Below are 16,544 nucleotides of genomic sequence, written 5' to 3' on the forward strand. Positions count from 1 at the left end.
TTAATTATTTGAAACAGCTCTTATGATAGCATCTTTATATGGTCATATAGATTTAGTTGAATATCTTCTTAAACAAGAAAGAATTGATATTAATTCTAAAAATATTTGTTTGTTTAATAAAATAATATTTAATAATAATGTTTGAAAATTATTTTAAATCAATGATACAGCACTTATATTGGCATCTACAAATGGTTACAGTCAAATAGTTAATTTGCTTATTGAACATAAAGGAATTAATATTAATGCTAAAAATATTTATTTGTTTCAAATAAAATTTATTTTAATAAATTGATATTTTAAAATAATGCTTGAAAATTATATAAATTATTTAATACTGCACTTATATTAGCATCTACAAATGGTTACACAAAAATAGTTAAATTGCTTCTTGAACAAGAAGGAATAAATGTGAATATTAAAAATATTTGTTTATTTCAAAAAAAAATTATTTTAATAAAACGATATTTCATAATAGTATTTGGAAATAGTTTTTATTATACGATACAGCACTTATCTTAGCATCTATGTATGGTTACACAGAAATAGTTAAATTGCTTCTTGAACATAAAGGAATTGATATTAATGCACATAATATTCAATTGTTTTGTTTAAAATTTGTTTTTATAATTTTTACCTGTTTCAAAATAATATTTGGAATTCATTTATTTTGTTTGATACAGCACTCATGAAAGCATGTTTTAATGGTAATATCGAAATAGTAAAGTTGCTCCTTAGTCAAAAACATATTGACATTAATGTTAAAGATTTTTATTCATTTTGTTTAAATTTTATTTTATTAATTTTATGTTTCATATTTATGTTTGGAATTTTTAGAAACAATTTGAAACAGCAGCTATTTTAGCAAAGAAAAATAATAAAACAGAAATTATTCAATTACTTAATCAAGAAAGAAGTTATTTTAATGTTGAAGAATTTGTTTCATTGTATAATTTAAAAAAGAAATGGAAATAAATGAAGCTTTGGAAGAATTGGATAGCATTATCATTGTGGATCACTATGAAGCAAGTCTACCAGAATTCATCAAAAGACGAGTCATAGGCAGTGACTTAGACATTAAATAATTAAAAAAATAAATTTCAGATTTCATTATACAAATGTAAAAACAAAATAATATTAGCATTTTCCCGTTAACAACATATATTATTATTTGTTTAATATGATTCAATATTAAAATGTGAGTAGGCATGGAAAAATAAATTTTATTTCATATTCTCTTACCATCAAAATGTATTTACATGATTGGTTTAAAATAATTGGATCTTGCCTCTACTGGTATTTAGTTTAAGTTACAATATTGGCTTTAACAACGATGTTTCGTTTAGGGTAGTGCAAGCAGAAGGTTTCAAAATTGTTAGAAAATCAAAAGTTTTCTTAGCATTTGCACAAACTTTTCCTATCCAAAAGATTTGAAACAATTTTCCATTCTAAAGAAATGTTATTTTTGTTGGAGTTGGTTACATAAAGCCATAACAACTCAACTACAATATATTTTTGTGATTTTTCATTAAGATCAGAATGTACATAATTAAATCAAACCATATATCTATTCATATGCAAGGTAGTGATTTATCAAAAGTTTTTCCTTGATCTTTTGTTTAAAGAAAAACGTTCCAAATTTTCCCAAAGTTTTTCGCTTTTTTTCTGTCATTTTTCGCCCACAGAAATGCACTTTTTGAAAGATTTTCAGTGTATTGAATTCAAGTTTTCCAAAATTTAATTTGATCAAATGAAAATTTTATTTCAAAAACTTATGAAGAACTCAGATTCAGTTTTTAAAAATGGATGAAAAAGATTTGATAGAGATTGCCAACAAAGTGATACTTTTACTAAACCCAGAAAAGGAAACATGTATAAAATTTACGCAAAAAGAAATTCAAAATTTAATTGATACAACATCTAAAATACTTCAAAAAGAACCAACTGTTTTGCACTTAGAAGGCAAATTTGTTATAGTTGGTGACATTCATGGTAATATAAAATCTTTAATTTATATCTTAAAAAAATATGGATTTCCACCTCAGACTTCTTATCTATTTTTGGGAGATTATATAGACCGTGGAAGTTGTTCATGCGAAGTGCTTATTCTTCTTTATTCCCTCAAAGCTCTTTTTCCAAACAATCTTTTCATGCTTCGTGGAAACCACGAATTTCTCTCAATGTGCGCTGAATACGGATTTGCATCAGAGTGCGCTGTTAAGCTTAACGAGCAATTATTCAATTCATTTATTCAAAGCTTTCAATATATTCCATTATGTGCAATAATAGGAAAAACATTTTGTGTTCACGGAGGAATTTCAAACAAAATTAACTCTCTTGAGGACATTAGTAAGATATCTAAAGTTCAAATTGAAAAAATCGATGGCGTTGAAACAGATTTATTGTGGAGCGATCCATCTCAAGATGTAGATGGGTTTGAACCCAATGCCAGAGGAGTTGGATGTGTGTTTGGATCAGATGCATTGGATCATTTCTTGGATTGTTGTGGATTTATTAGGGTAATTAGAGCTCATGAATTCTGCGAAACTGGTTGCAAAGCAATGTTTGGAAATGATCAAAAAGTAATTACTGTCTTTAGCTCCTATGATTATTGTGGAAAGTACAACAACGCAGGAATTGTTAGGATAGATGAGAACGAAAATATTGAAATGGATAGCTTTTCCCCTCTTGACGTGAAGGAATCGTCAAGAGTAAGAACTTGTTTGATTGGATATGGATCTATATTTCCAAAGGTAAACCCAATAGACAAGAATGAAATTTTGAACGTAAAAAAAGATTTCAAGCCGGATTTGATTGAAATTTAATATATGTTTAATAAACTTATATAAATCCTTCTTTTTTTAGACAATTGATTTTTTGTTTTGTTCATTTTTTTAACGTTTTTTTCAAATGCAAACGTTCGCCTTCACAAAAGTACAATCGGCAAAAAAATTGAAAGCTTTCTTTACAAAGCTTGTACGTTAATTCGAATGGACATTTATTGAAAAAGTTGATGAGCGGTCAATAATAAATAGTTTACAAAATCAAACTGCTCATCTACTTTTTGTGATATAAATTGGTCGAATTTAACCTCATTTTTGCTGAATTCATAATGCAAAAAGATGAAGCAGAGAAAGAAGAGGAACCAAGAATATCTGGTCCACTCAAGACCAGAGGAGCTTTAGGTATTTGGCGTGTACGCTATTATTGGTTAAAAGGCAAAAAGCTTTATGTTTCAAAAACAAATTCTTTTGCTGATCACTACAAATTTATAAAAATAGATGACAACACAGAAATAAAACTTGAAGATAACAAATCTCAATTTACCATTGAGACAGCAAATAAGAAGATTGTCCTTGCGGGTATTCTTCCTGAAGTTCTCAATTGGGTCTTTGCACTTAGGACATGCAAATCCACGTCTAAGTCATATTCCATGGATCAATTTCGAATCATCAGTGTTCTTGGTCGTGGCTTTTATGGGAAAGTTATGCTTGTTGAAAAACTTGACACTGGTAAACTCTATGCTATCAAGACCATTCACAAGAAGCGTATTCTTGAAATGAAACAAGAATCCACTGTTCAAGCCGAACGTAATCTTTTATATTCACTTGAACCAAATCCATTCATTGTTCGGATTGAATTTGCATTTCAAACTGCTCATAAGTTTTACATTGGTCTTGAATATGCGCCAGGTGGGGAACTTCTTCATCATCTTTTTAATCTTAGTGTTCTTCCAATTGATGATGTTCGTTTATATCTTGCCGAAATCATCCTTGCCCTAGAACACCTCCACAAAAACAACATCATCTATAGAGACTTAAAGCCCGAGAACATCCTCCTCAGCAAAGAGGGCCACATCAAACTAACCGACTTTGGCCTCTCAAAACAAGTTGACTCAGAAAACACCGACACTTTTTGCGGAACCGCTGAGTACTTAGCGCCCGAAATCGTTTTGCATAAGCCTTATACCTTTAAAGTAGACTGGTGGGCTCTTGGGATACTTACATATGAGATCATGTTCCAAGAAACTCCTTTCTATAATGAGAATCAAAACGTGATGTTTGACAATATATTACATATGGAACCAGAAATACCTAAACATAGTCATAAGGCATGCTCGGACTTGATTAGGTGCCTGCTAAAGAAAAACCCTGACGAAAGACCTGACTGTGATCAGATTAAAGCACATCAATTCTTCCATGGATTGAACTGGGAGAAGGTTTTAAGATGTGAAATTAAACCAAAAGATTTTAAGGCTGTTGATGAAATGGATCCGGAAAACTTTTGTTCTGCATTTACAGGAGAAACTCCACAAGATTCTGTACTAATGACAAAAGATCCAGAATTCCAATTATCAAACTTTACATTTGGTCCATCAAGTAACGAATCCTTGTAAAAAGGAAGTTAACCTCAATAAAATGAATATATTCGGAATTTTTTTTGAACGATAGATTTTTTGAGTGCATGAACATCAGAATTCGCTATCGTTAAAACAATTTTCTTCTGTAAAAAAATTAAATCGATAAAATAGAGTTTATTTAAATATACCCGAGAAATATATTTACTCTTCCTTCTTCTTTGTTTGTCCAAGAAGAACTTTGTGGATATGTGGAACAACACCTGCTGATGCAATTGTGATATTAGAAAGAAGTTGGTTCAATTCTTCATCATTACGAATTGCAAGCATGATATGACGTGGCGAAATTCTTGTCTTCTTGTTATCACGTGCTGCATTTCCGGCAAGTTCCAAAACTTCGACTGTAAGATATTCGAGAACTGCTGCCATGAATACTGGAGCGCCTGCACCAACACGGTCACCATAACGACCTTCACGAAGGAAACGATGAAGACGTCCAACTGGAAATTGAAGTCCTGCACGACTTGACCTTGTCTTTGGATGAGCACGTTCTCCATCAACTGCTGTCTTTGTAACTGTTTTCTTAACACCTTTCTTGGCTGGCATAAAAAAATAATGGATTTTTTATTCACTCAAAAAGCAGCGCATTTCATTCTCACAAATAATGCGGGAGCAAAACGACAATAAATAATAGCGGGGTTAAAATAAATTATATCCATTAAAATTTTAGTGGAACAAAACGACATTATTTTTGAGAGAATTTAATTCAATTTTTTTCTATATAATTTAATAGGATCATGACGACATTAATATTCAGTGAATATTCTAAATACAAAAACTGTTGTATCAAAACGACATTTCTAATTTTTGAACATTTTTGGAGGTAAAAATAAATTGGTCATTTTTTAGAATGTCGACTAAGAAACCAGCTTCAAAGACACCAACAGAAAAGAAGCCAGCTGTTGATGGTGAAGCCCCAGCTGAAACTGAAAAGGAAAAGAAGCAACGTCATAAGAAGAGGAATGAATCTTTCTCATCTTACATTTTCAAAGTACTTAAACAAGTTCATCCAGATATTGGTATCTCAAACAAAGCCATGTTAGTTATGAACAACTTTGTCACTGATATCTTCGAACGTATTGCACGTGAAGGAGCTCGTCTTGTTGATATGAATGATCGTAACACACTTGGATCCCGCGAAATCCAAACAGCTGTTCGTCTTGTTCTTCCAGGAGATCTTGCCAAACATGCTGTTTCAGAAGGTGGTAAAGCTGTTGCCAAGTTTAACGCTGAGTAAATTTGTTTTTCTTTCAATTCTCACTCTTTAAAATAATCTTTCTTCAACAAAATAGAATTTTAATTGATTAATCAATGTTTTTTTTAAATTAAAAGAGTAAGTCGCAATACAACACTAATAGAAAGAGCTTGGTTATTTAACATTGTTTTTGTTAATTAAAAGTTGTATGAGTACCTTTTTTAGAGACCAAAACTTTTTGAGCTTCCCATATAGAATTAACGGTTTGTAACCCATCCGGACGATAGGTTTAACCCCTTCTCCCAATTGGGATGGAGAAGTGGAGCCCAAACTTCACATTTCAAAATGATCCAGAGACTGGATATATAACATGTCTATCATTTTCCATGGGAAATGATTATTTAGCTGCGGGTACATCAAAAGGAGATATTCTACTTTTCAATCAGAAAAATAGCTGGAGCCAAGTTAATAAAATTGTTGGTACATCACTTTCTATTGATGAACGTATAAGAGATGTTACACGTTCGCCTGTATATGACTTAGACTTTATTCCAATCAAAAGACATTGTCCTTTATTACTTACACTTGGAAGCCAAGAAATTAGAATTCTTAGTATATCTAACCATGAAATCCCTCTAGTTAATGAAGATTTCCAGCTTAATGGGATGGAATTTCCCATTTTCAGTCAAACTCAGCAATTATTTTCAATGAATGAAGTAACTCGTTGTAATCCACGCATTGGCTGTAATTTTAGTTCACTTAAATGTTCCCCCAATGGAATTGATTTTTCATATACCGAAAGTACCTACATCGTAGTTCGTAGAATTGAACACCTCAATCCCTCTCTTCAAGTCTACACATCCGAGGAAGCCCGTCTTACACGTCTTGACTACAGTCCGACAGATTCCGAAGTTATTCTTGTTGGCGATGAAGTTGGATTTGGAAATATCATTGACACACGCATCCAGCCACATCAGAGCGTGCCTTCGCGACGTACCATGCCATCCAAAGTCCTTACCACGAAACCTCGATCAGTTTTAGATTGCCGATTTTCATCCGATGGCACCAAATTTTTCACTCGCCACTTCGGATACATCATGTTTTGGGACTTACGTAACACGTCTAATTGTCTTTTAAACGTTACATTGTCTCACGAGCACGAACATGATGTTTGCGGCGATTCCGAACTGTTCCGCAGTTGCTGGGTCAACAATGACTGCGTCGCAACTGGTTCATACGCGAGCTCAATATACATTGCGTCGCTGAAAAATAATTTGCGTATGACAAAGTACGCAACAGAGAATTTGGAGAAGCCGAAAACAAGCTTCAACTTCTTCGCTAAGAAAAAGTCGTCGCAAGCAAAGGAATGCTGCGTGCACGCAGTGGAGTCGAGAGGCGATGACATCGCGGTGTCGAACAACGCAAATGTGCATGTGTATAAAAGAAGTTAATTGTGATATAAATAATAAATAAACAGATTTTTGTATGAAGTTGGGAAAATGAAAAAAATTCGAATTCATCTTTTCAAAATATTTTCTTTGCGAATGTATTTCCCAACTTAATACTTAATGTTAACAAGAAGTTACTTAAGAATGTCATATTTCTAAATAAACAGACGAATGTTTGATATTTATATTTATTTGATTCAGCAAAATAATCATCAGATCAAAACGTAGACTTTGCATATATTGGGAATCCTTAAATTAATCTTAAAAATTTATTGTAAAGATAAAAATTAACATTATATTTCTACCTAAGAAAGCATTTAATACATATCATATGTAATTAGATTTAACCAAATTCCCAATGCTTGACAAATCCAAAAACGAATCTAAAAATTTGTATCACTAAATTTTTATTAAAAAATGGTGACGATGATTTTGCTATATAGTTTAGCAACTATATATATCATTGATAGAGTTAATATGAAATTACAGTTTTATCTGTCGAAAGTATTAAAAATTATCTATTACATTACGTCAACATTACAAATTGATTATCATTTCCCAACAGCAATTCAATACTGTTTAAATGAAAGCTCAATAATTATCGAACTCATTATAAAATAGTTATTTTTTAAATCTGCATTATGGAACAATCTTATAAATGAGATCTTTGTCCACACGCTGATGATTGAAAAATCATTGAATTCAATGTTGCTATCGTTATATTTACTTCTTGACGACAAACCGCAATTTTTCACTGAATACGGTCGGTGAAAAGTGACAGAAATGTTTTTTGGTCTTTTGACTCTTGCATCATCCCTAATCGATGCATACACAATGGGAAAGGAGATCACTGATTTAATTCGTTTCCAGCATCAAACCGGTGGCTTTTACGACACCGAACGTGAAGCAAATGCGCGTGATACATATCGCGCTGTTTGGCTTGCCGCTACCTATGGTGCTTTCCCATATATTGAAGCCAAAACTTGTTTCCGCTGGATTCAAACTCTCCACAATCGTGATGGAGGTGCATCACTTACTCCAGGATCCAAATCATCAATTTATGGCACATACTTATATTTTGTTATGTCCACCATGATTGCACCAGAGTCAATTGATATCCAACGTATCATTGATTATCTTCATTCAAACTATGATATGGTTTCTGGCTTATTCAAGGATACACCAGAATCACAACCATCAATTGAAGCCACATACTATGCTTACCAACTTCTTTCAAGGTTCCATGATTCTGATACCACTTGGCTCAACACATTTGCCACAAAGAATTTCATTACAGATCTCCTTGTTGAAGATCATTTTGAAATCGAAGGTGTTTCACCAATCAAAGCTCAGCTTTATGCAGGTTCCATTGCTAAGTTCATTTCTCTTTCAATTCCATATCATCGTATTTCCGAATATGTCATTTCCAAGTTAAATTCCCAAATCAAAGAAGGAAAACTTGACAATGAAGAAGCTGCAGCTGGTGCACGTTTCCTTTATTTCCTTGGTGGAGAAGCATTTCCAATTTCACTTGTCCATGCAGTGAAGTTAAGTGGTTCACTTGCCGACTTATACTATGCCAATGTCATTCTTTCAGCCTCTGGTGAAATCTCTAAGTTCTTTGAGATCAAAGTATTATGTGGATCAGTAGAAGGCAACATGTTTGATATCGAAAAAGAAGGCGTCAAAGTCCAACAAGTCATTCATCCAGTCATTGCCGTCACATCGCTTGGTCGATTTGTCAATCCATTAATGCGTGTTAATGTCACCACCCTCTTAGGTGATGAAGCCCCATACACCGAAACATTACAAATTGATTATAAGACCGGTCTTTACAATGCCCAACGATTTGCATCAGTTAACAAACTTGGCCAAATGGGAATTGATGTTGTTGCATGGTTCACAACAGAGATGGGCATTCCACTTGTCATCACGAAGTCTGTCCGTGCGCATGTTTCATTACCAGTCTACGTCTCATGCGAAGCATATCTCCAAGCAGATGAGATCATTCCAATTGGTGGCGTAGTTTCACCCGGAGTTAACTTCAATGTTAAAATCGAAGGCAAATTCGATGACTCAATTGAAGTTCAACCAACAACAGCAGTCACATTCCAAATCACAGATTCCGCCGGCGCAATTTTATACCATAAGAATGAAGACTTCAAGACACAACTTGAGTTTACATACCAATTACCATCATTAGCTATACCAATTGGTAACTTAAAGGTGATTATTGAAATCGGTGATAAAGTTAATGGCATTCATACGCATAAAGAATTCTCTTATAAAGTCGAAGGTACAATGTCCGCAATTAACGTCGAATTACCAACAGATCTTAAGCTAAGTGATGTCCTTAAGGTTAAGATGACACCGGCATTAGAGATTGGACAAGAATTTGTACCATTCCAAAATGAAGAAATCATTAAAGGAGAATTAACAGATGCATCAGGCGAAGCATTTTATCCACAGACATCATCCGAAACACAACAATATAAGATGCGTATTAAAGTTGGCGATTCAGTCATTAAAACTATTGACGGTGATGTTAAAGTTGATAAAGAAAAGAAATTATATGTCGAATTCGAAAGTAATGTTGACGAGAACTTAGATATCGCAACCGGATTCACAGTTGACTTCTTGTTTAACTCAGAATCAAATGAACCAATTTTATTACAGCAAGAGAAGGAATGCTTCATCAAAGTAAGCACAACAATCATTGCTGAAGGCGACAAAATTGTAACAAATGACTTGAAATATGGCGACAAACTTAAGTTACAATTTGTTCTCAAAGATAAAGAGAATGATAAAGTACTCACGTCAACATACGCATATCCAGTCATTGTCATCTTAAATCCAGAGACTAAGAACGTGTTACTTGAGAAGAAGGCCAAATTAATTGACGACAAGTATAACGCTAAGGCACAAATCACCGGTGCTATTCCGTCAGGTGAAATAACCATTGCGATAATGATACGTAAAGGCAAAGAACTCGTTCCAGTGAACACTGAGTCAGGTTTATACCAATCGAAAGTCAAAGTCATCGGCAGCATCGACATCAAGTCCAAAGTCATCGAATCCGCAAAATATTTAATTGTTGATTACAACATAATTGTCGACAACAAGAAGTTGCCAAGCGGCGCATTGAAGGCAAACATCTACGACAAGCAGGGCGACTTAGTAGACGTAGTTCCACTCACGCAGAAGAAGAGGGGAAGTCGTTTGAGTTACAGCACTGAGGCACTCAATGGCGCATGCGGAATAGAGCTGAGAAGAATCGGAGAGGACGACAACGAGAAGCCAATCTACACACAGAGAGTAGTCATCGAAAGGTCAATCAGCGAATTGGTGATGAAGTTGCCAATCGAAGGAATCGCAACGATTTTGGCATTCGTCTTGTTCGCTTGGAGTATCAAACTCAGAGAGCACATCAAAGCCTAAACACAACACAAAATAATATTTTTTAATGAGTGCGAAATGTTCTGTGCAGAGGATATTAATTGTGGAAATGGATTGAGTTGTTACAAATGTTGCTGGATATGATCCACAAATTAATTTTGAAAATATGCAAAATTATGTATCACAGACAATGCGTGAAAGATTTAAGAAAAATTTCGATCTTCATGAAATCATTCCACTTCCTCAATTTAATATAAATAATGACGTCTTTCATCAATCAAAACAATTTGATGATGCTTTTGATATCTTCGCACAACATTTAATTCAACAAATTGATGAATCCCTTCAAACATCTATTCTTGATGCTGATTCAGCCTGCGAAATATTTAATGCATTAATTAAACGAACATCGAAAGAAGATCTTACAGAAGTCGTACGAAATGCATTTAAAGGAAAGAAATCATCAGAAACAAATTATTCGAAACAAGTTCAAGATATAATCGATAACAAGGTGAAATACATCCAAAGTTTAATTGATGATTGTAAGTTGTGTTTACTCACTAATTCAAGTATTACTGTTCCATTTATTGATATGAACTCAATTACAAATGACGCTGTTCAAGAACTTCGTTCAATTACCACAGAACATGTCGAAATCACCAAATTTGCTGAAGAATTTCAAAGAAGAATTTCACCAAAATATCGCGAACTTAGCGAACACATGATGAAAATTCAAAAGAAAATTAAAGAATTTTATGAATAAAAGTTATAGCAAAATGAAACATCTTTTTTAATACGAAATCAATTTCTAAATAAATAAATTATTTGTTTAAAACCAAAATTATAAAAATTCAAATGTGAATGAAAAGGTTTAATGATTGGAAAGTAGACACTAAGTTGAAAAGAATTTTTTAATTCCAGTAATTATCTTTGAATTTGATATCAAACTAACGAGTTTATCAATTATATCTCCGATTACTGAACCATTTTGTTTGTTTATTTCAGCTATATGTTTAGCTTCGTTTCTTAACACAACAATTTTGCTATCGATTATTTCATCCAAGAATTTTGATATCGTATTCTTGTAATTACTGGGCAATTTCCTCAAAGACACATGTGAACAGTTTTCGAACTTTTCGTGAATTGATTTAATTCAAAATTGGCATGTTTCATAGGGAAACGTTTTTGATCAAAAACATCACAGAAAATAGTTATCGTCTTTAATTTGTGGGAAAATCACAATTTCAAACAACTTTATAAATCCCATGCTCATTTATCTTTTTTTAAATCCTGCTATTCAAAATACCTTTTATAACAATGGGACTTTGTCCTTTAATGAAGAAAGTCCGTTTATTCAAAATTACAAATTTCAAACAAAATATCTTCAAATTTCTAAAATTGATAACATTGAAAACAAATTATTTTATAGATGGAAGCAACTTTTGTCAGTTGTTCTAGAAGATGTTACAGTGATTGGCGATTATGCATTTTATGGATGTACTAATTTATCAACAATTTCCTTCTCAAATTCAGTTCAAAAAATTGGAAATTATGCATTTTATGAATGTATTTGTTTACAAACAATTAATTTTCAAAATATTTCTTCAATAGGAAATTTTGCATTTTTTGGTTGCTCATTTGAATCAATAAGAATTCCGCCATCGGTTCAAAGCATTGGCAATGCAGCATTTTCCTGTTGTAGCTCTCTAACAAATTTTGAAGTTGATAACGAAAATGAAAATTATTCGCATACTGCTGATGGAGTTCTTTACAATAAGAATCAAGACACGCTCGTCAGTTTTCCAAATAGAAGAGAAATGACAGAATACAACCTTGATGCTAATGTTCAAGTAATTTCAGATTATGCATTTTATTTATGTACCCAATTATTAAGTGTCAACGTTAATTCTGTTTCAGTAATTGGAAACTTTGCGTTTTTTGGGTGTTCTTTCAAATATTTTGCTTTTCCGAGTACGATTACAAGTGTTGGAATTGGAGCATTTTCTAATTGTAATAACTTAGCAGATGTTGATTATCCCCATCGAATGAACAATCTCAACTCAATCATTGTACATAATAGCACATTTCTTTTTTATTTAAAAGGTCTATCACATGAATTTTTAACATTGAGTCTTTACCAAGCAGTTGGCGATTATGCATTTTATGAATGTATTGTTCCAAAATTATATATTAAAGCCACAGTCGAAAGCATTGGGAACTATGCGTTTTATGGCTGTATTTTTAAAGAGATTTCATTTGAAGGTGTTAAAAGTATTGGAAAACATGCATTTGATAATTGCAAATATTTAACAAATATAACTTTTAATAGTAATCTTGAAAGTATTGGTGATCTTTCATTCTTTGGATGTAATGTTCATAATGTTTTAATACCAAACTCAGTTTCATATATTGGATATGGATCATTTTCGAATTGTATTAATTTGGCTTCGATTGAAATCACAAATAATTCGAATTATGCAACTTTAGATGGAATACTTTATAATAATAATTTTACTGAAATCATTTGTTATCCAATTGGTAAAAACATAAAAGAAATAAAACTTTTGGATACAATTGAAGTTATTGCACCTTATTCATTTTATAATTGTTTGAACTTAAATGTAATTAATATCACAAATAATGTTAAAGAAATTGGATCATTTGCATTTTATAATTGTTCTTTTATAACATTTGATTTTAATGATATTGAAACTATTGGAAAATATTCGTTTTCAAATTGTATAAATTTATATGAAGTACATTTCAGTGATCACTTAAATCATATTGGAGAATTTGCATTTTCTCAAAGCAATTTAACATGCGTTTATTATAATGGAACTAAAGAACCACAAATTGATATATATGCATTTGATCAAATTCAAGTAGATACTATGATGATAAATGAACTTTATGAAGGTGTAACATTTGGTCAATTAAATATAAGCAAAGATATGATTACTGAATGTCTTCCACCTCCTTCTGAAACATATACACAATCAAACACATATTCACAAAGTAATACATATTCACAAAGTAATACATATTCACAAAGTAATACATATTCACAAAGTAATACATATTATGTATCGAATACACTTACTACTGATACAGGCGGAGGAATTTCAAAAGGAGTTTTAATAACAATTATTTGTTGTGCAATTGTTTTAGTTTTATTGATTATATTGGTTGCGGTTCTTGTAATAATACATAAGAGAAAAGTAAAAAATTCAAGTGATAAAGATGATGGTGAAGCAAAACATATAATAAATGATATGGATAGCAACCAAATACCTCTGAATGATGAAGATCAATTACTTTAATTTTTGTCTTTTGATTTATAATCAAATTTCATAAAATGTATAATAAATTTTAAATAAATTTCATCCATTTGTTCATTTTTTTTTTCGGGATATCCAAACTCTCCTCAATTACATTCGGCGCTTGTTTTGTTGATGCTAAAACATAGAAGAATACATTTTTTTTGATGCTTGCACCAAACTTCATTGATGCTTTTTTCTTATTTTATTAGTTATTAACGAAAAACTTATCTCATGCGTAATGATAATCAAACAATACAATAAATTTTTTTTAATATATCATACACTCGTTTGAATTTTGTGCAAGTAACCAATAATTTTCAATTTGAGTATGATGGTTTGTTGATCCATCGACTTAATGCCCAGGGCAAAAAAAAATATCCCAAAATCATTTGAGATTTCTGTAAACAAAGAATGTGGTGTGTCAAAAAACGTTAATGGTACCTGAAGAATATTTCTTCAATAAAAAGTTTAAATAATATATGAATATATAACACTATATCTGTAATATTTAAAAACATTGTTTTATTATGTTTGAATATATTATATATTAAGATATTTTAAATTTTTTTTTGATTTTTAATTCAATAGTTTATGTAACTTTTGAGTTTAAAATGATCGACTTCTTTCAAATACATCTGTTAATATCTATAGGGAAATATGTTATAATTCCTATAATTTTGATTACTATAATGATGTAATTTTGAAATAATGGGTTGGTCTTTAAATTTTTGAGTTGCCAAATCCGAAATTTATAATAATGGTATGATTAAATTTGATAATTTTTCAGTGCCATTATTGAATTAAACATACTAGTTTTGATATGACTGTCATATGTCATTCGTTTTGATGGAATTAATTAGTATAATGAGTTAAGTGTTACAGGTAATTCGTTTGGTGGTAGGATGGCAAATTTCAATATCATTCAATTAGCCCGTATCGTTAACGATGCGTCTGTATTCAAATTTGAATGATAATACGATCAAAAATCGCTCAATTAGCCCATATCGTGTGTTGTATAACGATATAATAATCTCAATTCTCTTCACTTTTTGAGGAGTTTACTTATCACAAAAAATCCGATAGTTCGATTGTTTTTTTTCAAATACAGCGGTTATCCTCATTTTCTATTCAAGAAAAAAATTAAAATTTATCAAAAGATTTTTTATCTTTTTCCTAATAATGTTGGTGCCAATTGAATGAATCCCTGGTATAGACTCGTCAAAAGTTTCTTCAAATCGTCTTTAATGCTATTCCAAAACTTCAATTGATTATTATAAGCTCTTAATTTTGCGGCTTCTTTCAGCTGCAAATGTGCTTCATTTGTAATTTTTGATGAGAACGTTTCCAATTTCGTTGCCAACTTGTTATTTACCTCCCCACTTTCAATGATTTTCTTTGCACAATCAATACATTCTTTCTTAAACTTGTTCCCTTCAGCGTACGAATAAACTTCTTCTTCTTTTTTACTCTTTTTGTCATCTATTATATCAGAATATGCATTCCGAATATCTTCAATCTTTTGTGCGATATCTCTTTGCATTATATCAGTTAATTCTTCTTCGTTTTTTTTAGTTATTTCGTAAATTCTTCTTCGTTTTTTTTAGTTATTTCGTAAATTCTTCTCATTGTATCACTTAGAGTTTTGCTTAAACATGATTTGAAAAACGTATTAACGTTTTGTTTCATATTTTCCGAAATTTTCACGTTTTTATTTTCTTTTTCAAGTTTATGATTCCATTTATTATTTATATATTGTTCTAAGTTATTTTTACCCGTTGAATTATTGAACAATGTTACATAAGCGTTACTTTTATTTGTTTGATATTTATCATAAAATTTAACATCATGAACATCAGTCCATATTTTTTTGTTTTCGACATTTGTTATTAAATTGCTAGTAATTTTATTGATGATATATTGCGCATAATTCTTAAGTATTTCAGTTCTTTTATTAATATTTTCGGTTGAAACTTTTTTAGCTAAATCATTTAATTGAGATTTAACATCTGATATTTGGTTTGATAAATAATCCAATAATTCTTTTTTATCTGAATTATTATTTGAAAACTTATTGTTGATTTCTTTCTTCAAATTGTTTTCGACTTCAGCAAATGAATTATATGGAAATAGTTGCGTTGTTTCAGTTGCTGTACTCATTTTAATCGATTCTTCCAATTTACTTCTTCGAGATAGAATCGAAGTTTTAATTGAGCTTATAGTAAGTGCTTTCATCATTTCTGTGTTTTCTTTTTCAGTCATCATATTCTTAAAACCAGGCAATTTGGAATTTAATCGATCTTTAATTAAAGCATTGATTTTTTCTTTGATATCTTCACTAAGATTTTGTGTTGAAAATTGTTCTTCACATTTCTTTTCGATTGTTTTAAATTCACTATCAATATCAAATTTTTGTGTAGGATAATTTTCATTAATTCTCTTCTTTAATTGTTCGATTTCAATTGTAATTAATTGTTCGGCTTGTTTCTTAGATGTTTCATATTGTTTCTTTTTATTGGCTTCTATGACAGCTTGAATATTTTTGCGAAGTTCATCATCAAATGATGAAATTTGTTTCATAATAAATTGACGAACTTCAGTTATATTACCATTATTAAGTTTAAGTTGTGAAATTATTTGAATAATTTCTTCAACATTTTCATTAGTTTTATTAAGTCGTAAATCTTTGATTGGAGTTGTTTGTAAAAGTTGTGATATAATCGATTGATATATTTCATTCTTTTTAATATTTAAAAATTCATTTATATTTT

General features: G+C 31.1%; 6 protein-coding genes across 6 annotated transcripts; 5 read left to right on the forward strand and 1 right to left on the reverse strand.

Moving 5' to 3' along the window:
• Window positions 1–2,150: 2,150 nt before the first annotated feature.
• Window positions 2,151–2,825, forward strand: GO595_008256 (Ser/Thr protein phosphatase; the record flags this gene model as incomplete). The annotated part of the gene is made up of 1 exon (XM_067921810.1): window positions 2,151–2,825. One exon carries the CDS (start codon window positions 2,151–2,153, stop codon window positions 2,823–2,825), a length of 675 nt encoding a protein of 224 aa, XP_067771597.1.
• Window positions 2,826–3,112: 287 nt separating this feature from the next.
• Window positions 3,113–4,396, forward strand: GO595_008257 (AGC family protein kinase; the record flags this gene model as incomplete). The annotated part of the gene is made up of 1 exon (XM_067921811.1): window positions 3,113–4,396. One exon carries the CDS (start codon window positions 3,113–3,115, stop codon window positions 4,394–4,396), a length of 1,284 nt encoding a protein of 427 aa, XP_067771598.1.
• A 165-nt stretch (window positions 4,397–4,561) lies between these two features.
• On the reverse strand, window positions 4,562–4,963 carry GO595_008258 (Histone H2A; the record flags this gene model as incomplete). Its single annotated transcript, XM_067921812.1, has 1 exon — window positions 4,562–4,963. The coding sequence occupies one exon, from the start codon at window positions 4,961–4,963 to the stop codon at window positions 4,562–4,564; it is 402 nt and encodes a 133-aa protein (XP_067771599.1).
• Window positions 4,964–5,267: 304 nt separating this feature from the next.
• On the forward strand, window positions 5,268–5,654 carry GO595_008259 (Histone H2B; the record flags this gene model as incomplete). The annotated part of the gene is made up of 1 exon (XM_067921814.1): window positions 5,268–5,654. One exon carries the CDS (start codon window positions 5,268–5,270, stop codon window positions 5,652–5,654), a length of 387 nt encoding a protein of 128 aa, XP_067771600.1.
• A 269-nt stretch (window positions 5,655–5,923) lies between these two features.
• Window positions 5,924–7,063, forward strand: GO595_008260 (uncharacterized protein; the record flags this gene model as incomplete). The annotated part of the gene is made up of 1 exon (XM_067921815.1): window positions 5,924–7,063. The coding sequence occupies one exon, from the start codon at window positions 5,924–5,926 to the stop codon at window positions 7,061–7,063; it is 1,140 nt and encodes a 379-aa protein (XP_067771601.1).
• Window positions 7,064–7,843: 780 nt separating this feature from the next.
• On the forward strand, window positions 7,844–10,498 carry GO595_008261 (uncharacterized protein; the record flags this gene model as incomplete). The annotated part of the gene is made up of 1 exon (XM_067921816.1): window positions 7,844–10,498. The coding sequence occupies one exon, from the start codon at window positions 7,844–7,846 to the stop codon at window positions 10,496–10,498; it is 2,655 nt and encodes an 884-aa protein (XP_067771602.1).
• Between the last annotated feature and the right edge of the window lie 6,046 nt (window positions 10,499–16,544).

This window comes from Histomonas meleagridis, assembly GCF_020186115.1.
Source record: "Histomonas meleagridis strain 2922-C6/04-10x chromosome Unknown contig_63, whole genome shotgun sequence".
In the NCBI taxonomy this organism is placed as follows: Eukaryota; Parabasalia; order Tritrichomonadida; family Dientamoebidae; genus Histomonas; species Histomonas meleagridis.